At 40.0% G+C, this 23467-nt stretch overlaps 1 protein-coding gene across 4 annotated transcripts in view; it reads right to left on the reverse strand.

Annotated features, from left to right (window-relative positions):
- Positions 1-23467, reverse strand: part of KIRREL3 (kirre like nephrin family adhesion molecule 3) — a 704205-nt gene that overhangs the window by 133750 nt on the left and 546988 nt on the right. For all 4 annotated transcript variants that reach the window (XM_087939024.1, XM_087939026.1, XM_087939025.1 and 1 more), the window contains exons 6-7: positions 13804-13954; positions 2153-2258 (exon numbers count right to left, since the gene is read on the reverse strand). In XM_087939024.1, coding sequence (XP_087795150.1) covers positions 2153-2258; positions 13804-13954 — 257 coding nt within the window. The remainder of the gene's footprint in view (positions 1-2152; positions 2259-13803; positions 13955-23467) is intronic.

Genomic DNA, 23467 nt, shown 5'->3' on the forward strand with positions numbered 1-23467 from the left:
ATTTATTTGATTTGTAAATCGTTTACAAGATACAGGTATAAGAATAAATATAGCTTTGAATACATGAGATAAATACTTATAAGAAAAAAAAACCAATAGGACAGGGATGGTAGGCATGATTGGTACACTTATGCACGCTCCCTACAATTGCTGGTGGCCAGGATGAGGCATATATAAGCTACTGCTACATTTATTCTTTGTTTCATGATCAAGGAGTTAGGCAAGCAATGAGTAAACCGAACTTAGCAAGTTATTTCTTCTCTTAAAGTATGTACCATCCTAAGTGATACTTGAAACTTTTATGTGAATGGGGTTGGAGATCCAGACAGCAAGAAGATATTGTATGTGGTTGCTGTCCTTCAAAATCAGCCAGATTCATACCCTTGTTTGACCACAGGAAGGAGCTCCAAGTATTAAGCTTCTGAAGAGTCATAGATCTGGATCTCCCAGAGGTAATGACAGCAGCTAACAGTCTGGGAGAAAAGTTTAAAAGCCACCATGTAGGTATAAGAGACAACAATGAAAGCTGCAATCAAATGAAATTAACAAAGTTGAAGGCATGAAGTCAAACACTATGCAGGAAACATATACTAAAGCAATCATCTCCAAAACAGAATCCATGTTCAGCATGTGAGCTCTGTAAGTTACATCCTTGAGCAGATGGTTTCCTTGTCCACTGTCAATGCTTTCTAAGCAGCCTCAGTATGTTAGATCAGGAAGAAGCTGCCACGTGTGTTACGGTAGCAGTTCCAACAAAATGCACAGACTGTTACCAAGCTGAGACAACTGGAGTTCATTACTGAATAACAACATCATCAACGCAAATAATTCCCAGTGCAACATTTGGTAGGCCTGTCACCAGCTTTATCTGCTCAGCCTAGGGACAGAAGTGAGAAATCAGCAGAAGTGTGCTGTGTTCTGCTAGAGAAGAGCATGTCTTCCATACTCCAAGCAGTTAATTGGACTAAAACAACAGATATGCCCACATCTGCTCTTTTTGCAGTCTATACTTATAAATGGTTTAATAAAGCATGTGTCAGGTGCCAGAGAAATCTGGAGGTCCAGACAGCTCAAATGGACATAAAGGTTTACTGTAACTTAAACTCTCTACAAGAATCTGAACTACTAGAGTGCCCAAGCAAATTGGTGGTAGATAAGGGTCACAGGAATTCAAGGTGGGCTGGACTAAGATCTCTTGTGGGCACAAAAGGACTCATGACTGATGATATATATTTGATCCCCACCACTTTGGGCTCAGCCTGGTCAACTCCTACACTCAGCTTGAAAAAAAACATTTCCTATCTTGAAGCAGCCTCTAGCTGGCCTTGGCTAAACTCAACAAAAGCAAATGTAGTTAACGCTCGAAAGAGAGACCACCAGGAAGTACCAAAGCTGCAAGAAATTCAACTGAAGAATTGTTGACAGGTATGTTGGATTCAAAGATGATAATATCTGCTAAAGATTTGTTGTCCCATGAATCTGTGCCCTCCAGTTGTGTAACCTTCAAAAAGAATCCCGGTTAGCATGAACAATCCCAAGAAACTGGGAACTGAAATCCAGCTATTTATTGTACCCAAGGTCTGAGTTTATGCATAGAATCAACATTTCATTTTTCCAATTACATAATCAATTCTGATTATGTAAGCTTTTTGGTCATATGGACTGAACTGAGTAGAATGTATAATTCTATTCCATATAGTGTTGACCATGACTCTTGATACACGTTGTTAGCTTAAGTTTAATAGTGAATCTCAATCCCTAGAATATATGCTTGTGGATCATTTTTCTCTAAAATGTCTACTAACAAGCAGATATAGAAAAAAAAAAAGTACTGTTAATTTTTTGGGAAATACTATCTATCCAGCAACTCACCTACTCCTTATTTGAGGATCTGGCCTTCTAAAGAGCATATTGTAGCCTGCAAATACTGTAGAATAACATCGAATGAAAACTATAACTTCTTAGCCCAGCTAATGTTTACATCAGATGCAGTGATTGAGTTGACTTTAATTATTAATTGGTTTTGTTTTACACATTCAAAGGAACAGAACAGTAACAAACATTTCTATGGTTGTAAGCAGTCTAAAACATTCTGGCAAGCAAGGATAAATGATGGTTATTTCCAGACAAATTTACAAACTTATAAACTTACCTGTATTGGGTAACTGCTGGATTAGCTTTGGCAGAGCAGTGAAACTTTACTGTATTGTCTTCAAGGACAGGCTGAGGTTCTACTGACAGATTGACGAGAGGCGGATCTGTAAAAAAAAACAATGGGCAATTTATTAGCTTTCATGCCTTTGTGTACAGAAATGTGTCTTTCTGAAGAAAAGCTCCCATTTGCTCTACTGTTGTGATGTATGGATATGCAGTAACTAGCCAAGATACCTATTTGACCTTTCAGTGTCTAAAATCTAATGGCCGAACAATGAAATTCCTTTTTTGAAGGAATAATAGCTTTACAGGGAAGGTAAATCTGGGAGCAATTACTACTTGTTTGGCAGTTTCTTCCCCAAGTGACTATGGGAAGGTCATTCATTTGCTATGTATCTTCAATTCCATATCTGGATAGATCCAGAGGATTTGTTGGACAAAATAGATAAGTAAGGGAGCCAAAGGCATCCTTACTTATCTTCCTTACAGCAGAAAAGCAGATCTGCATAGATCAGGGACATCTGAGGCCATTTCCTTTCTGAGGGAGATGACTCTTGTGTCAATTCATAAAATATTTCTATGGTCTTTTTGGAGGGGGGAGCAGTGCGGCAACTTAGAAACCGAAAGTGCATTCCATAAATAGTTTTCAAAGATAGTAACTAGGTGACTGAAGTTTCTGCCATGTAAAATTCTAACTGGACAGCATGATTGATGATTCTTGACTATGGATGTGTCCCATTGGAGAATATGAATTAAGATACACCCGGGGGTGGGAGAAAACCAGGGTCAAGGGTGACAATGAATTATGTGTCTCAGAGTTGGCTACACCCACGCAGTGTTGGACATTTTAACTCCCAATAAATCCTTTTGATGTTTTGGAAGTTTGGCTCGAGACTTATGTTTTAACTGGGGGTAACTGCTGTAATCCAGACAGCTTGCAAGCTTTTTAATTTTTTATTAAAGCATTTGAACTGACAAATTTCAGGGACTCCATTATTACAGTGCTTAACAAGAAGCAACCATCTATATTCCTCTTGATACTTTCAGTGAAGAATTCTTTTGCATTCTTGATCTTCCAACCAGGCTTCTTTAACTGTATTACTTTTTTCTAGTAAAACAAAAAACAAAACAAAACTATTTGCCCATGCATTTTAGATATGGATCAAATTAAGCATCTCAAGGCATAGGACACAACTGGCTTTTATCAAAGCCCAAGAAGGCTCTTAATAAAAGTAAATCTGTGATTAGATAGTGGACCTGTCATCCTCACAGCTCCAATGTTTTCTTCCTCCTTTTTCTCAGAAGAGAAGCAAAATACAAAAGTAATTGGTGGTTTGCAGACATGGTCTATTTTCTTATATCATGCATCATCAAATTCCTTAATTTGATTCCTATAACTTGAGTTCATTTGAATTTTGGGTATGGTCCTGATATAGGAACCCAAGAACTGGCAATTTTTGGAGACACAGAGTATGTCTGCAGATCTATGACAAAATTCCATCAAAATCATGGATGTGCTGTTCAAAGAGATTTTTCTGTTCCAATGGGATCCAGAACTAATTGAAGACCCATATAACAGTAAGATGAAACTCAAGAAAACTAAGATCATGGCATCTGGCCCTCTCAATTTCTGGCAAATAGATGGGGAAGAAATGGAGGTGGTGACAGATTTTATTTTCCTGGGCTCCAAGATCACCGCAGATGGGGACTACAGCCAAGAAATTAAAAGTCACTTGCTCCTGGTGAGGAAAGCTATGGCAAATCTAGACAGCATATTAAAAAACAGAGATATCACCCTGCCAACAAAAGTACATATAGTCAAGGTTATGGTTTTTCCAGTTGCAATCAATGGCTATGAAAGTTGGACCATAAGAAAGGCTGAGTGCCGAAGAATTGAGGCCTTTGAACTCTGGTGCTGGAAAAGACACCTACAAGTCCCTAGGACTGCAAGGTGATCAAAATGATCAGTCTTCGAGGAGATCAACCCTGACTGCTCTTTAGAAGGCCAGATCCTGAAGATGAAACTCAAATACTTTGGCCACATAATGAGAAGGAAGGACTCTCTGGAGAAGAGCCTGATGCTGGGAACGATTGAGAGCAAAAGAAGAAGAAGGCAGATATGGCAGAGGATGAGGTGGCTGGATGGAGTCACTGAAGCAGTCGGCGTGAGCTTAAATGGACTCCAGGGGATGGTAGAGGACATGGTATTCAGCTTTGTTCAGGTATTTTCCCACGTCATTATAGTTGTGCTTTTAAAGTTGTAGCAACGTTTCGGCAGAATCTCATCTGCCATCATCAGGCTTCTGTATAGTGTTCATCTGTGAATCAGACTTTTACATATAGTTTTCTCTCCCTGTGATAGAGTGAAAAAGTCAAGTGTGTGAGAAATTTCACACCATTTTTCAAGAAATGGTTGAAATGTCATCTGCACAATTACTGGGTGAGTGAATTGTTAAAACTCAATATAATGACAGCTATAGAATGATATGAATCTTCACATACCTATAAAATGAGAGAATATGAAGGAGTTTCTTTACTTGGTATATGTTGGGAAGCATTTGTATTGTCTCTATCAGAATGTTTGTAAATGCAGATTGACACACAGTTTCTAGAATGGTTACTTAAACATAGTTTTACATGCACTAATTAGTTATGGCAAATTCCTGACATCAAAGGCCAGTTTTAAATTGCCTATAAACCTGTTTATAAGCAAGAAAATCTCCACAATTTTAAGTGGGCTTCCTTTATGAACCCAGGTACCAGCAGTTTCAACACATAGCCCATCAGCCTGTGGCCAACGATTGCAAATAAGTCATTAATTAAACTAATCCAGGAACAGTGGTGAGAATGGGGTTAATTCTTATACTGCAAATTAAGTTGTCATACAGTCACATTTGAAACAGGAGGCACTTGTCATCTAGCAGATCGGATCCTTCTGTACCGCCTGTGCCAGATTGCCTCTATTTCCCAACTGTGTTCTGGCTGACACAGATTTGCTGGAGGCGGATGCTCCATTATGCTCCACTTGGCAGCTCATGCTGAGATATAGGCATGTGCCGTGCTAGTGGGTGGGTCAGGAAGAATCATCCTGAAAAAAAACCAGACTTAAAGCACCTGACAAAGCCGATAATGTTTTGCACTGTGATGTAGAAAGCTCTTCTGAGCATGACACCACCGAAGTAGCTTGGGCTTGAGGTCTGAACAGAAGCCACCCAAAGTCAAGGAAAAAGTAAAACAAATGCAGAAACCAGGTGAAAATTAAGGAATGGGGTAGGAGTCAGGTGAGAAGTTTGGTTGCTGTGAAGAGGAAGACCAGGAATTTAAGAAGTCATGAGATTCCTCAGCAGAGTCACACATTGCTAGCAAGACAGGCAAAACCGTGGAATGAGGTTCTTCTGTCACACAACACTTAAACAGGAGCCTGGGTTTCTGGACAGTTCAAGAGCTCCCATGATCATTTCCCAGGTGCACAGAACCAAGAGAAAGAGTGGGTTGGGCAGGAGATGCCAGGTCACCAATGAAGTGATCAGCTAGGAACCACAGGTGAAATCAGGTGAGAACCAGTAAAGAATGGAAAGAATTCTATCCTTTGAAACAATATAATATTCATAGTTCACTAGAACTTTTGTTTCAGTGGTAAAGGATGGAGATGATTCATTAAAGGTAAGTAGCAAATCCTTCCCAAGTTTCTATTGCTCAATGTTCCACCTTTCTCTTCTCTGATCTTAATTTTGTACCTGGCTATGACCACACCATTTTGCAGTATCAGATGTTTGTATCTTCCATAAAGTGACCTTCCTGTGGCTACCACATTCCACACTGCCAAATCTCTCTATTTTCCATCATCTCTATCTCTCTTTAACCTATCTCCATGAGTATCTTTTGTGAATCAAACAAGGAAAGGAATCATGTCAACCACTCTGGAGTACTTAGAAGAAGGCAAATTAAGCTGAATAAATACACAGGCTAAACATTCTTTTCTATGGTAGTGGCCTGATTGTGGAACTGATCAATCAGATGACTTTTTCCACTTCCGGTCATTTTCAAAATACAGAATAACAAAGTTGGAAAGGACCTGGGAAATCTTCTCATCCAACCCCTTGCTCAGACAGGAAGCCTGAGCAAGGCTATCCAATCTCTTCTTAAAAACCTCCAGTGTTGGAGCATTCACAACTTCTGGAGGCAAGTTGTTCCATCAATTAATTGTTTTCACTGTGAGGAAATTCCTGCTTAGTTCTAGGTTGCTTCTCTCCTTGATTGATTTCCATCCATTGTCCTACCCCCTGGTGCTTTGGAGAATAGCTTGACTCCCTCTTCTTTGTGGCAGCCCCTTAGATATTGGAACACTGCTATCATTCTTTATATGTTTTAGGCTCCAATTGTCTGATCATTTTTGTTGCTCTTCTCTGAACTCTTTCTAGATTCTTTTTTAAATCTTGTGGCAATTTATGTTCACATTTGCTGCAGAATGATTCCATTTCTGGAGTCTTTGGTAAATAGAACTTTCAGAAAGATATCATTGCACTCCCTACGCTTGTTCAGCTGGTTTATGTTATATGTACATTGTTTGTTTTCCAGATTTCTGGTGGTTATTGGAAGTCATTATTCTCTTCATTACTCTGAATGGCTAGATTGTGGTTCATTTTGTTGCTTCTGACACCACTGCTACACTGTAGTTTTATGCATTTTTTGATCAGTTGTACCTACTGGTTGAACATTTTAGGAGATAAAACAGGGGAAAAAAGCTTCACATAATTAGTCTTTGTGCTCAGTACTGTTACAGCAATGCATTTTTGGGCGAGGTTACCTAGAAGTAAATTCCAATATGTTCAACTATTTTTCCTTCCAGGAGAGTAAATTACAGGGTGACAGTCTAAAGGCAAGCATCTGTTGTGATGTAATAGACATTGTTCATGCCAGGAGTCAACCCAAATGTTTGTGGAGCAATTGGGAAGAAGATATTGCCTTTAAAATGTGTAAAATGTATTTAATTCACCACTCACAAACTTAGACATCCTGAATAAGGAGAGACACATTCTGTTATATTACAGAGTGGAAATTTCAAATATATTTGGAGCCCCAGCAATGCATTTGAATCTGTAACCATCAATTATGGCTCCATTTGTTTTGCTCTTCTCAGCTAATGGGAAGAGTCTTCTCAGTATCAGTATTCTGTAACCTTGCTTAGCAGAGAATGAGTATCATCTGATCCAAAACTAGCCAGATGGAGAAGTAGACTTTTCTGGATGGCCCAACCGCCATCTGCTTCTCATGAGTATAAAACAGGTGGTTGGGCAGCCTTTAGTCCCTTGTATTATGTAGAATTATAGTCCCTGATGGTACTGTAGAATCTGAGAAACTTTAATGGCAGTGGGAATAGACAAAACAGAATAACAAAATAACAGAGTTAGAAGGGACCTTGGGGGTCTTCTAGTCCAACCCCCTGCCCTATACCATTTTAGACAAATGGCTGCCCAATCTCTTCTTAAAAACCTCCCATGTTAAAAACCTCTCACAACTTCTAGAGGCAAATCATTCCAACGATTAATTGTTCTGTCAGGAAGTTCCTGGATTAGGTTGGTTTTCTTCCTGGGACGGTTGGTGACAGGAACTGGATGTCATGCCTCTGTTGGAGTCTGAATCCAAGAAGGAAGACGAACAGTTGACAGGGAGTGGGAGTGTGTCTCCGTTGGCTGTGGAGAAAACTGGGAAGGGCAGAAAACTGTCTGGGCAGAGCAAGGAAGAGGTAGAACAAGGGAGAGGGAGTTCAGAGGAAGACCCAGGCCCACACCCTCTTCATCCGAGGGCATGCAGGGAAGAACGGAGAAGAGAGCAACGTGGGTTGCATGGCTTACAGAGGAGGAAAGGGCCCTAATTCCCTTCATTAGCCACAGCTGGGAAGAGAGTTTAAAAGAAATGCATGCTGAGTGCGGCAGCTGCTGGAAGCAAACGAGAGTTTACCTTGTGTTGACTTTGGTTATCTATGTTCTGGCGTCTTTCCAACCGTGTTGAGTTATTGCCGTGCTTTCATGTCTGGAATTCTTGCTCCTGCCCTGCCAGACTAATAACCTCATTTTGCCTTGATTGGACTTATAGTTACAATTTTTGTTGACCATGTTTTGGACTTGATTCTCTGCAGTGAAGGCTGTTCATGGGAGAATTTTTCTCCAGCCAGAAAGTAACCAGGACATAAGGAGTTAAAAAAATTAAAATCGAAATGATGACTAAACTGTCCCCTTACATAGAAATACCAATTCAATATAGGTGTTTAAGAACAGGAGCAAGTAGCCTCCATCTCTTCCTCTAGCAGTAGGCTGTATGTGTGGAGTATACCTTATTTGTATTTGGGGAAAAAAAAGTTACAATATCATGAAGAAAAGAAGAGCTTTTGCAAAATTTCACTTGATCAAGAGCAGGAGATAGATCAGTTTGGACAAATCCCTGAGATCAATGGCATTCGTGTCCCTTATTAAAAAAGAACACAGCCTGAAACTTCAATGCTGGAGAACGATATCTACTCCCAGCAACTCTGGACCTGACTTCGAGCATCTTCAGAAAAATAAAGTGGATACCTCAATCCCTATAATGCCCTCATCCTATTGCAAAGGAAATTTAGCTGCACATAGGTAACTTTTTTTTAATTTTTTATTTTTTAGCAAGGTTCACTACAGCACATCACATTGTTTAGAGTACGGCAGGAGTTTTTAGAAGGAACTGGAAAAACCAGAAAATTTTACTTTTTTTAAAAAAAGAAATGAAACTCACTTAGCAAGGGCAGATTGGATGGAAAGAATGAAAGAAAAGCAAAAAAAAAATGAGAGCCTAGTAATAATCAAAATGGCTTGGGATAACTTATTCTCTTGCTGACTTCACCCTTGCAGTAGTGAGGATTTTACCAAGCTGGGATGAATGCCTCCCTGGGAGTATAACCACGATCTTCTGGTTGGGAAATTATGATGAGAAATTATAGGTATTTTCAATTTGCTTTAATCTCATTTTTAAAATGTGCAATCCAAATTACAATAAAGGCAAGCACAGGTTGGAATTTAAATGAGATGTGCTCCCATAACAGCCCAGAGACATCCGGTACACTTTTAATTCATTTGCAGGCATCTTGACACTTCTCTATTGTTAGACAACAACAACTAATCACCTTCCTTTATTATGTATGAATCAAGCTTCTCTTGATAGTTCCCTCATTGTTTGACAATACAATCCTTGTGCTTAGGATGTACAAATGGATCCTCTTTGTACTCATAGAAAGTAAATTTCTTTCTGCTGTTGGATGTATGTTTTCCCCCTATAGAAGTTTACCAAATCCTACTGTAGGTTAAGGACAAATAAACATCTTTTGATTTTCCTTGTGAAAAATCAAAACATCCATCCTGCTTCCTAATGGCCTTATAAAGGCAAGCTAAAGATTTCTACCCTAGAAATCAAGTGAAATTTGCATAAATGCAGAAAAATATTTATTCAGCATAATGGGATTTTATTTAGTTGCAATTGATCATTCCGTGTAAACCTTTTGTAAGTAATAGAGTCACAGAAGGAGATGCCCCTGCATTTTAACTCATGAAAGGGACTGCTTATAAACCAGCATAGCTACAAAGCACTTTTAAATTTTTCCTTGCAATGGAATGAAAGCCCCAATCCATTCTTCTTCTTGGAAATGTTTAGTTGATGGAAATATAAGGTGGAAATGCAAACACAGCTTGGGCCTGTTCTTAATATTTGAGGACGGAGCTGACCATCATATTAGACAGAAGGAGGCAATGAATGAGACAAGGCTGGAACTTTCTATTTGTTCGAGCTGTATTAAGTCTATTTTAGGGATTACACTATATATTTTGAATGCTTTTTGCTTTAACTCAAAGGAAACCACACTGCCAAGTTTAAGCAATCATACTGCCAATGTTTTGTGGCATAGACAATGGAGTGGGTTTACTATTTCTTGCTCACTTCTGATTTCTGAAGGTATCACAAAGTTACAAACTTAAACACCGAGTGTGAGCAGAGCAGAAGAAAGCTACCGATGCAAGAAAACTCAATAAAAGCCATCCCCTCCAGTTTGTTCCATCCTGGCACACAGGATGTGCTTTCCATGTAGCCTCTGGACTTTAGCTATATAAATAGTTTATGGCATATAAAGCCATTAAACATGATTTTAATCCCACTTGTGATGTTTGGCACATTACTCACAGGAGGCCTGTTTTGATGTGGCTGATGGTATGAAAATCACTTTGAACAGATGTTTCAGCTGGAGCTGCTCACGCTTTGTAACAAAGTCCAGGTTTCTCTTTTGGAGACCTGAGTGGGACAAAGAGCTGGAGGTCCTCTGCTGTTTAATGACAGATAAGGGCTCATATTGGCTACTTTCATCTTGAGCCCCCATGATTTATTTCAGCCACCCATGTTGCATTTATATAAAATGGATTTCCCTTTAATCTGTCTTCCTTGAAAGATGCAGAAAGTAGGCGACTTGTATTAGTACATGTAGATATTTATGATGTCCTTTCAACCATGAAGAAATATTATTTCTGTAAAGTAATGGGGGTGGTTATTGGTTCATAGAACAAATTCAGCTCTCACGCCATTCATCTCTTGCAGCATTGCTACTCAAAAGCAACATCAGTTCAAACTGAAACTACCAATATTTGAAATGGCTCATATGAAAAAAGCTGGAATAACGGTGCTATAGTGACTTCCATTGGTCTAAAGAAGAATGGCCAATTGCACGAGGTTTCATTCTAAAAGACTTAAGATTTCCCCAATGAATACATCTCATTCTTTAAATCTTATTCTGGGAGTTTTTATGGAATCACTGTGTTCACATTGGAAGGTAGTTGACATGTTGCATGCTCATCAGGCATGCCTGCTCAAACTGGAATGCTATCCTAGAATTTATATACTTCTAAAATTTCTTGTGTCTGTAATGGTTGATGGAGATTCTTAGTCATCCAGGTCATGGTTGTCCCAAATGTGCTTCTTTCAAGAGGCAACTGGACTTTTTTTGTTGTTTTTTTTCCTTGAAGATGTTTCACTTCTCATCCAATGACTCTCTCCAAGTGGCCTCAATGACTCTCAGAGAGAGTGCAAAGGACCAGATGACTGCAAGGAGTATAAATCCTTCCGTTCTCTACCATTCAGTCAGAACTGAAGAAGCTTTTTGGATCAGAAGTAAAATATTTTTTTTTTAAAAAAACCCAAAAGTTCAGTTGCCGTTAAAAAGAAGCACCTTTGTGTCTGTAACTTTTAACTGGGAGAAATGGTGCAAGGTATTTTCAACCCAGCTTTTTCAAATTGGCTAACTTACAGAATGCACCCAAACTCCAAGACCCGTTTCCTGTGGAACTGAAATTTGGCAAATTGTAGAAAATATTTTACGACATTAAAAATGACCATGAAGCATTTTATGGCTTAATACAAAATGTCCTGTGGTCCCTTTCTGATATTTGACAGTGTCAGACAGTTCAACATGGGCTACTTTTAGGGTAGAAACTTCTCCGAATATCTCCCTGAATTTTTAAGAATCTGCCCTCTGCTCTCTGCCCTAAGATTTGAATGGTCCCCCACCCTTCTGGTATATCAACGGGCCCTAAAGATGTGGCTCTTCATCCATGCCATGTCAAGGACTTTGATACTTCCTTCCTTTCTTTTTCTTGTTCCCATCCAGCTTTGTTTTCCTTTGGCATCACTGTTCCTTTGTTTTGTATTGTTTCTCTGTTTTTATCTTGTTGCTTGTTTTTGAATGTTAGACAAATCTGTAAGCCATCCAGAGCTGCTGGGAGTTCGGCAGCATTAACAAAAATATTAAATTAAATTGAATTGAATCTAATAAAAAGTCTACTTTTTTACTTGTGATGCAAGCATACTCTGTCCACAGGTTATAACCATTAAAGTAAACCCTGTTTGCTGCTTAAAAAGACTTTTGCACCTTCTCATTTACAACTTAGCATTCAATAATGCTATGTGTACATCCATAATTTCCTCTGACCTGCTTCCCATGTGAGTGTCCATTGTTCTGGGCTGATATCCTATTCACTCCACTTACAAGCTACGCTGTTGTTTCTCTCGCAATAGTTGACTTGAGACCACTTCTCAGCAATTTAAGCTCAAGCCAGCTAAATTACATTATTAACCCCTCTCTGTAAGTTTTCCCCACTTTAATAACAACAAAGCACAGTGCCATCAAGACCTGTAAACTCAGCAACATATCTTCCCCTTTGCCCTTTCTGTGTCTCCCTAGACCTTCATTTTCAGGATGCTTTGAATCTTGACGATTCATCTGGCAATAACTGCTAGCCATTGCAAATACTAAATTATTTAGGCTACAACTGCCTTGCATTGCAATGCGGCTAAGAAGACTTGTTTGGCCTTGATGACTGGACAATGATAGACTGCTCACTAGGAGCGAATTGATTCAAATAGCAGCAAATTTCCATATGTCATTTTGGATCTTTTTGGGGGAGAGGAGAGGTACAACACATTCAATTTCTTCAAGTAAATAAACACAGACAATTTATCATGCTTTCCTATCTCTAGCTACAGTACATGTATCATGAATGCCCTAAGAATTTGTTCATTGTAAACATTCCTCCTGGGCAAACTATAGAATGCTATAATAACATCAAAAGTTTGCTAGTTGTTGGGTGTTCAATAATATAAGACATGTTCTGGCATCTTCTAAAGCCTTATTCTTAACTACGAAAAAAAAAATCTATGATGTGGAAATCTATTTTATTTTTCCATCAAGGCAAAGACAAATTCCTTATTTCTACTCTCTGTCTCTTACATTACTGAAAACCCTTGAGAATTCAGCAACCGTCTCCAACCATAAAAAAAGGAAGTTTGGCATTACTGTCATCTCAATGTGGTCCTTTCTGCATTGTTCTGCTGATCGATTTCAACATCAAACAAGCGAACAAGGAGACAACTAAATTAGTGTGTGCATACACAGGTATACTGACTTAGGAGGTGTCCCAGTTTAATTACCAAGCTCCCTTCTCTTCTTCACCTCTCCCACACACCCCCAAATATCCTGGAGTTACAGGTGGCTGAGTGTGTTAGTAATTCTTCAATAACTTTTTGTGTTAATTGGATTAGGTAAAAGAGGATAGACCACAATAAATATATAGGCAATCTCATTTATGATTCCTTCTCCATACAGTGTGATTGTCTGTGGAGATACTCAGACATTCAGGTCATGGTTGTCTCAAAGGTGCTTTTTCAAAAGGCAACTGAACTTTCTTGGTTTTTCCTTGATGATGTTTCACGTCTCATCCAAGAAGTTTCATTGGTTTTGGAATGATGGTGGGCGAGATGGAAGGCTAAGTTCTGACAGGATGAGAGGAGGGAAATGGAAGGATTATATTTCTCTGCAATCATCTGGTCGTTAGCACTCTCCCTGAGAACTGTTGAGGCCACTTGTGGATTCATCTGTGCCCTCAGGGTCACCTGACTCAATGTGTAAATGCGTGTGGGATCAGTGTATATGGGTCTCAAACTGGATGAGAAGCAAAATGTCTTCAAATAAAAAGAAAGTCCAGTTGCCTTTTGGAAAAAAAAACCCCATCTTTGATAGTGTGAATATTGGGTGGAATAAAATGCAAAAGCTGACAGAAAAAGATGAGCACACTCCACCACACTCACGTTGGATGTCAATGGTGACAGAAGTCTCTTTTCCACTCGGAACGGCTTTGTTGGTAGCTCGGCAGACGATGATTTGGCCATTCTCAATGTCAGATGGAGAGACGAACAGCGTGCTCATGATGCTTTCTCTCTTGCCATCACGGACTATGGTCTGCAGAAGAAAGCAAAGAACTATTTTATTACTTTCGGTGTTCTGTTGAATGTACCTCCTACCCTTCGCCAACCGTTCTGCTTTAATTTAAGGGGAAATAAATTCACCTTACATTTTTTCCCCTTAAGATTAAAGGAAACTTGGGTGAGATTCTCAAAGGATGACGAGGGGTTCAGGAACCTTGCGCTAAGTAAGGAGAAATTTGTGTGTGAACTCTCTTTCACTGTAGCTTGCTTGCTTTGTAGCTTCCATGTCTTGCCAATGTGAGACACCTTAAGGTTATTTCTTGCAAGTTAGCTAGGACAAGGATAGGAGGCATCAGAGTGAGGAAGTTTTTAATTAAATAATAAAACTGCCAGTATCTTGCACTCCCAGCAAAAAATAGTAATTCTCAGACATCATTAAATGACATCCTGAGGAATACAATAGGAATATATATATATATATATATATATATATATATATATATATATATATATATATGGATCTTTGGTTGTTGGGTTTTCTCCCACGTAAGATTCGAGTATTTAGGCAACGTTTGATGAAGTCTCATTCATCATCTTCAGGCTTCTGTCTCCGGCCTGAAGATGATGAATGAGACTTCATCGAAACGTTGCCTAAATACTTCGAATCTTACGCGGGAGAAAACCCGAACAACCAAAGATCCACATATAAATACCCGCGAGAACCTCAGAAAACATATATATATATATTCTTTTAAAGAGAGAGAAGTGTTTAGGAAACAGAAGGACAAGTTTCAACACATTATTAACTTTTGAAAAAGGATAGAACATTTGAATAGGATCAGCCTTTAGCACTGAAACTACACAAACTCACTGATCCTGCATTAAAAGGGAGACTTGAATGGAGGAACAAACTGAAGCTATCAAGGTCAGCAATAAAATACAAAAGAAACAGTGTGAAACCTTATTTCAATTTCCATATTGCTGGCTCAAAGATTTAAAGAAACTGTACCAGCCACCAATATGCTTTTAGTCTGACACAAAATATCAGTGACGGCCTTCAAAGCCTTGAATGGAACCTCAGTGGCTGCACTTCTTCCCAAGATTTAAGATCTGCCAAGAGAAGATGGGAGCACCATGTTATCTGGAGATACAAGTCAGGAATTTTGGGTTTTTTTGTTTTTTGTTTGGACCCAGACATATTAAGGTTCTCCGGCCAAGAGCTTGAATTGGCTTTCATCACTGATTTCAATTTCTATACCAAGTAAATTCAACCAAAGCTCTTGGTTGCAAAAACAGATCATTGCTTTATTTTATTTTTATTGTATCTTGTGCCAAGATGCTTTAGGAAATGATTACACATATTTCAGTAAATAATTTGTGGAGTAATGTGGTTATGTCAGCCATTCCTGAGTTTCAAGCCTCTGTTATAGTGTTGAGTAGAGGTGGTATTCAGCAGGTTCTGACCAGTTCTGGAGAAGCAGTAGCAGAAATTTTGAGTAGTTCAGAGAACCAGCAAGTACCAGCTCTGACTGGCCCCACCAACCCCATCTATTCTCTGCCTCCTGAGTCCCAGCTGATCGGCTGGGTCTCCTTTTGTTGCCCTGCACAGGAGAATGGAGCTGGAAAGCAGGTTAGTGGGGTGGGGAGGGAATGGGATTTTGCACTAAACGTCCTCCAGGAGTGGGGTAGGAATGGAGATTTTGCAATATTCTTCCCCTGCCATGCCCACCAAGCCACACCATGCCCACCAAGCCACACCCACTAGTAAACATTTCTGTATCCCACCACTGATGTTGAGCTTTCAATGAACTATAAGCCATACGGAGGTCTTTGGTGAAATAGGAACTAAGCAATATTATCTTCCAATCCAAACTGCACCAGACAAAGCAAGTTGCAACCTGTTGGGTATCAGAGGTTCTTAGCAAAGCAATCAATAAACCTAGAATCAAGGGAAGTGAACATTTTCATTGGGTGCCTTGGAAAATGGCAAATATGCCATGCTGGATCTGGATCTGCTTGCTTATCTAAATTTATAATATTTATCATTTCTTTCCACAAGCTCTTTCAGTCAGCATGTTTAATTCTATCTAGTTATCCAAGCCATGCATATTAATAAAATAGAATATTTGAAAGCTGATTACCATGCGGCACTGAGAATGTTTTTGTATGCATCTCAAGAGGGCACCAGCCCTTATGGCACTCCATTGCCAGCCCTTCACACTGGTAAATACCAAAGGTTGCCCAGGTGCCATCACTGGAGAGACCCCATTCAAAAGCTTCATCTTTTTGTAATGTTTCACGAGAAGGGTGTGAATGTGGAATTAATTTCCTGTCATACCTGATCTGAATTTTTTGCTTGCTTTTAGGGGGGCTTTTGAGATATGCTCTTCACTCCAGATAGATCCGTGGTATAAGCTCATTCCCCTACTTTATTTAAGAGTGTTAAATAGCCAGCATTTTAGAAATTCTGTTCTACAGGGATTCTAATAAATCTGCTCATTCCTCTGCAAGACATGAAATTCAAGATTGGCACTCCTTTTTTTATGATGATGATGAGTCAGAAAGTAGATATTTACTGAATTCTCTAGTTTTCCTGCAAATTACCAAGTCTCCAGAAGTTGTGAATACTCCAACACTGGAAGTTTTAAGAAGGGATTGGATAACCATTTGTCTGAAGTGGTGTGGTTTTTTGCCTAAGCAGGGGGTTGGACTAGAAGACCTCCAAGTTCCCTTCTATTCTATTCTATTCTAGATTTCTTCTTGACAAAGTCTTCAACCAGAGACAAATCTAGAGATTCTTTTGCGCTCAAGAGTTTTACCTGAGTTTTACCTTCAGCTGCGAATGACCTTGCTCTCTACATCCTTGCACTTCCAGCCAATCACCTGATGCTTCTTTCTTCATCTGCACATTGCCTATCTGGAAAGCTGCTAAATCTTTGCTTCCACCCACTTTTCAATAACCCACTGGAATAATTCAGTGTAAATGGCTCCCCATAACCTTGTTCCTAAACAACGTCTCCCTTTGTGAAAAAAAAACAGCTTTTTTCTCCAGTCAAGGAAAGTTTCAAGGGAAAGTGAATCACGAAGAACAGAACCTGGACAGCAGGAAGAACTGTGCTTTATCCCTTGCCCATCACTTCAAAGAGATGTTCTCTCCCCAAACAGAATAAACAGCAGACACATACGGCTTGATTCAGGTTAGAATGGCTGAATGCATGTTAAAGGGCTTTAACATTTTCTTCCCATTGTGATCATCAAGGTTTCCACTTCTGCAATTTGCTTGGGGTGTGAGGAAATGTCACACTGGAAGGAAAGGGAGGGACATTTTTTTCTTTAAAAACAATGGCAGGCTGCTTCTCTCTCGCTTCCTATCCCTGATCCTAAAGTCTGACCAGGGATTTGTCACAAGGAGTTAAACCTGCCAAAAACATTTCACATCTTCTCCAACAGGATTTTATTCAGCTTGGTGGAAATGTCTCTGCTTTGTTACCCCCTTGATTGAGATTTTTATTTCAGTCTTTGTGGATTCTGCATTAATTCTGAAACCCTGCAAAGGACAGCTGGCAGGATTTACAAATACAGGTAGTCCTCGGCTTATAACCACAGACGAGCCCCAAATTTCTGTTGTTAAGCAAGACAATTTGTTGAGTTTTGCCCCTTTTACAGTCTTTCTTGCCACAGTTGTTAAGTGAATAACTGCAGTTGATAAGTTAGTCACCCGGTTGTTAAGTGAATCTGGCTTCCCCGTTGACTTTCCCTGGGGACTTTCCCTGGGGACATGGCACCGATCATAAATATGAACCAGTTGCTAAGCTTCTGAATTTTGATCACATGACCATGGGGATGGCTGCAATGGTCATAACTTTGAAAAACAGTCCTAAGTCACATTTTTCAGTGAACTGTTGTTACGTCGAGGTTTACTTGTACTGTCCACAGAAACTCCTAGTCAGGGCTCCAGATCACACTGTATATCGAACATTAACACAATTGAGTGGGTTCAGAAGTATTTCTTGAGAAAATTACTCCACTCCTCTACTCACAGTACAATTCCCTATGCCTCCAGGCTTGAAATGTTGGGCTTGGACAATCTGGAACTGCGCCGCCTGTGGTCTGATCTAAGCATATAGTATACAAAATTGTCTGCTACAACATCTTGCCTGTCAACGACTTCTTCAGCTTCAACCACAATAATACACGGGCAAACAATTGATGCAAAACAAATTCGATTGGAGAAAATATGATTTTAGCAACAGAGTGGTCAATGCCTGGAATGCTCTACCTGACTCCGTTGTTACAGCCTCAACCCCTCACAGCTTCAACCTCAAACTGTCTATCGTGGACTTCACCCCATTCCTAAGAGGTCCTTAAAGGGGGCACGCACAAGTGCACCAGTGTGCCTACCACATCTTACTGTCCCCATTTATCTATATTCACTTCCTTCGTTCATGTTTATGTTCAGACCTATATTCGTTATCGTGTACATGTTTGACAAACAAATTAAATAAATAAATAAAATAAATCAGAGCATGGAGGACAAACATGACTCCTTATCATAGAACATGGCAGTGATGCAATGATTGGAGTTATCAGATGTCCAGAAAAAGGAAGGGATGTCCTCTTATTCCTCCTTATATCCTCCATCTAGAAGAATAGCCCTAAAATAAATTATTCTCTGGCTTTTTTAAATGTTGCTTGTTGCTGTTGTGTTTTTTTTAACTGTTGAACTGTTTTTCACAACAGTAGCCATTCAATTTTCATGTATTATGACCTTGTAAATGGTCTGTTCCTTTTTTTCAGCTCATAAATTAACAGACTCAGTTGTCTAAATTTATGTTATTTAATTTATTTCCTGATTTCAGACATTGGCTTCAGTGCTGTCTCTTCAAATTCCTGATCAATGGAACTTGGAAGTCACACAACTCATACATTCTATGGTGAAATTTGGAAAATGCATCATCGTTGATTGTCTGTTATTGCTAGCATGTGTTCCTGAATAAATATTTGTCGGGAAAGTATTGCTATTGGAAAAAAAAACAATCTTTCTGATTCTGAAACAAGTAATTTAATATACATGTGGGCCTTAAGTACATTGGGGCCTTGGTACTCAACTGCTTTCATCAAATTTGGTAACACATTTTGACATGAATATTTTGTCCGGAAACTCATTGTTTGGTATTGAATGTACAAACTAGAATGTGTCAGTGTCGGCTGCCTTATGGCTAACTTTTTTTGTCTTTTAATGACCCTGTAATCCCTTGCTTTGAGGTGGAGTCGGGGCAACAATGGAGCTGAGAATTTACTGGTCGGATGCCTTTCATTTTGCCAATGCAGAGTTTGCAGCTGATATTTACTCATTGTGCCCAGAGAGAGAAATATTTGCCATTACCTAGGATTGAACTCACAACCTCCTGATTGTGAGGCAAGAGCTCCACCTCTAGACCATCGCACCACTCATGACTTACCAAATTATTCCTTATGGGAAAAAAAAGGCTTTGGTACTCATCATTTTTGGTACTCATTGCATTTCCCAAAACCAACTAATGAAGAGTATCAAGGTACCACTCTGTCTGTGTGTGTGTGTGTGTGTACACACACACACACACACACACACACACACACACACACACATATTGCAGTTTTCCACTGTAGGTTTTGCTTCAGATGCCAAGAAAATTATACAATTATTCTGTCTCTTTTCCAATTGTCCATGTTCTCATTTGCCTGTTCAGTTATATTGGTTAATCATCCCCTGAAATAGGAAATTAATTCTCCATATTCTTTTTATTTGGGTTGGTTTTGGGATTCAGGCAGTGGAAGGTGGGTTGTGCTAACATCAGCTATTTAATTGGACTTTAATTAATTTTGATATATTTTTTCATAGCACTTTAAAAAAAAACTGTTTTTCATACTTAGAATTAATACTGAACATTCTTCTATTACCCTCATTATCTCTCTTAAGCTCTTGATAATGAAGAACATAATGGGAACAGAGTTTAAAAGTAGGAAATTTTGGTCAGTCCAAATCTGTCTCCCCATGTCTTTCAATACTGGGAAATATATATAGACGAACACAATGCAGAAGCCTGATGATGGCAGATGAGATTCTGCCAAAACGTTGCTACAACTTTAAAAGCACAACTATAATGATGTGGGAAAATACCCGAACAAAGCTGAATGCCATACATGTAAGTACCCGCAAAAACTTGAGAAAACATATTTGTTTTGATGTGATGCCTGTGTAGTATCTTACTGATTTTGTCTGTAGTACCTCTTTTGTCTGTAGTACCACTTATGTAGTACCTCTTATGACAGCTGTTCCATAGGTCTGTTCATCTTCTAGGTCTCCATTATGTCTCAATATATATATATTATGTCTCAATATATATATATGTATGTATGTATGTATATGTATGTATGTATGTGTGTGTGTGTGTGTGTATTCTAATTATATCTAATATAATATAATACCAGTGGTGGGATTCAAAAAAATATATTACTGGTTCTGTGGGCGTGGGATGGCTTGGTGGGTGTGGCTTGGTGGGCATGGCAGGGGAAAGTCACTGCAAAATCCCCATTCCCTCCCCACCCCACTAACCTGCTTTCCAGCTCCGTTCTCCTCTGCAGGGCAATAAAAGAAGACCCAGCCAATCAGCTGGGACTTGGAAGACAGAGAATAGATGGGGCAGGGCCAGTCAGAGGTGGTATTTGCTGGTTCTCCGAACTACTCCAAATTTCCTCTACCAGTTCTCCAGAACCTACTGAATACCACCTCTGGTGGGGAGGGAATGAGGATTTTGTGGTAACCTTCCCCCTGGAGTGGGGTGCGAATGGAAATTTTACAGTATCCTTCCCCTGCCATGCCCACCACACCAGGCACGCCATGCCTGCCACGTCACACCCACCAAGCTATGTCCACAGAACCGATAGTAAAAAGTTTTGAATCCCACCACTGGTTGCAACGGTCATAAATGCGAGTCAGTTACCAAGCATCTGAATTTTGATCATGTGACCAAGGGGATTCTGCAATAGTCATAAGTGTGAAAATGGCCATGTCTCTTTTTTTTCAGTGCCACTGCAACTTGGAATGGCCACTAAATGAACTGTTCTTAATCAAGGATTACCTCTACTGAACATTATTATTTGTTTTAGCATTTTAGCAACCACATTCTGACATTGAATAGCCTTGCTGGAATAGCCTTGCCTGGAATTCGGTCTATGTAGGATAGAAAGAGGTCTGACACATTCTATTCTTTTCTTTTCTTTTTTACGTAAGGGAGTAGATTTATAAATAGGAGAGAGAGGGCAAGCAGATTTTTGTACCGGGCTCAGAAAAATCTGCAGGCAAAATGTCATATTAATGGACCAGATGGGAATTAATTCAACACAAAACGAGGGTAGGGAGTAGTGGTTCTAATTAGCATCGGCTGGTGTCTCGAGTTTCAGGAGGCAAAGTTAAGCTCCTGACTTAATTGCTCTTCTGTATTCTCACGGTATTCCGGAAAGTGAGAATAAGCGCTTCTTGTGTCAATGGAGACACAACACATGGAAGGAGAGTAGGAAGCGGGAGCAAAGGCCTCTAAAAGAAACACGAGAGATCAAAAAACGGATCTGAGGACGCCGAGGTTCAAATAGCACCATCTGTGTTGGGCTTTCCATAATCTGTGTCTTATCTTTTCTACTCCCACTTTCTTTTCTCTTGCAACTTTGCTTTCCCAGAGGTTCTTTCCTAAATGATGGCTCTTGATAGGAAGAATGAAACACCTTAGGATTTGGGTGGAATAAAGCAAGCATCTTCTGGCGTAATACTGCAGACAAGTCAGATGGCAGAGAGAAACAGGTCAGAACCAGACGTGGCATTCAGCCAGTTCTAACAGGTTCTGGTAGTGTAAATTTTAATAGTTTGGAGAACTGGCAAATACCGCCTCTGACTGGCCCCGCCCGCATCTATTCTCTGCCTTCCGAGTCCCAGCTGATCGGCTGGGTCTTCTTTGGTTGCCCTGCACAGGAGAAGGGAGCTGGAAAGCAGGTTAGTGGGGTGGGAATGGGGATTTTATAGTATATCCTTCCCCTGGGAGTGGGGTGGAAATGGGTATTTTGCAATATATCCTTCCTCTGTCACTCCCACCAAGCCACGCCATGCCCACCAAGCCACAGCCACAGAACCGGTAGTAAAAAAAAAAAAGAATACCACCACTGGTCAGAACGCTCATGTAAATCGGATGATGGGCTCATTTAATGATAGCAGGACAAGGCCTGAAGGATGGGGTTTGTAAATGGGGATGGAGGAAGAGAGTAGAAGGCAGCCTAGCCCCAGAGATACTCTAACTAACCAAGGACATAGAAAGTCAGAAAGAGGGACTCTATGTATAGCTAGTCCTACCACAATCGACTACAGAGTTTCTGTTGCTAAGTGAGACACTTAAGTGAATTCTGCCCCATTTTACAACTGCTCTTGAATCACTGCATTAAGTTAGTAACACAGTTGTAAAGTGAATCTCATTGCACAAAAGGTGATTGCATGACCCACGGGCACTGCAAATGTCATAAATCTGAACCAATTGCCAAGCAATCACATTTTAATCCTGTAACCATGGGGATGCTGCAATGGTTGTAAGTGCCATTCAGTGCCGTTGCACCTTTAAACAGTCTCTAAGTGAATGGCTGTAAGTTGAGAACTACCTGTATTTTACCTAAAAGGTGGCACACAGAGCCATTTGTGCGGGCACGCAAGCCCCAGGCAAACCTACTTCACTGCTCATGCATGGGCCTCCCAGCTGATTTTCAGGACTTTTTTGGCCTGCCAGAGGCTTGAGGAATGCCTCTGCAGGCTTTGCAGGATGAAAAATAGGCCCGTTTCATCACTTCCTGCACTTCTGGAAATACCTGAAGTAACAAAACGGGCCCATTTTTCATCCTGCAAAGCCTGCAGAGGCATCCGTCAAGCCTCTAGCAGGCCAAAAAAAGGCCTCAAAAGGGCTGAAAATCAGCTGGGAGGTGCAGTGCAGGTAACGGGGCAGGGGGAGAATCGCGTGCGTATGCGCAGGGGGCATGGGAGCGTACCCGCCCTCAATTTTTGGCACAGGAACCCAGAAGGGTTAGCCATCCCTAGTCTTTTTCTTCCCAGGGCTGAGAGAATGTGGCTAACCTGAGGTCTATCCAGCTGAATTTGTTCTTAAGACGGAGTTAGAACTCCCAATTTCTAATTTTGCGCCTTAACCACAACACCAAACTGGCTCTCAATATTGTTGAATATTATTTCTGCCCTCTTCTGTTCCTGATCTCGCTAGTGTACATTGATCAACATGTCAATACTTCCTCAATTTGTCCCAAAGGTGCTTTTTCAGGAGGCAACTGGACTTCTTGTGTTTTCTTTGAAGATATTTTGATTCTCATCCAAGAAGCTTCTTCAGCTCTGACTGAATGGTGGGGAATGGAAGGATCCAGTCAGAGCTGAAGAAGCTTCTTGATAAGAAGCAAAACTTTTTCAAAGAAAACAACAACAAAAAACAACAACAGTCCAGTCACCTCCTGAAAAAACACCTTTGGG

This window comes from Pseudonaja textilis, chromosome 9, assembly GCF_049901715.1.
Source record: "Pseudonaja textilis isolate UNSWEBS1 chromosome 9, rPseTex1.2, whole genome shotgun sequence".
NCBI classification, from domain to species: domain Eukaryota; kingdom Metazoa; phylum Chordata; class Lepidosauria; order Squamata; family Elapidae; genus Pseudonaja; species Pseudonaja textilis.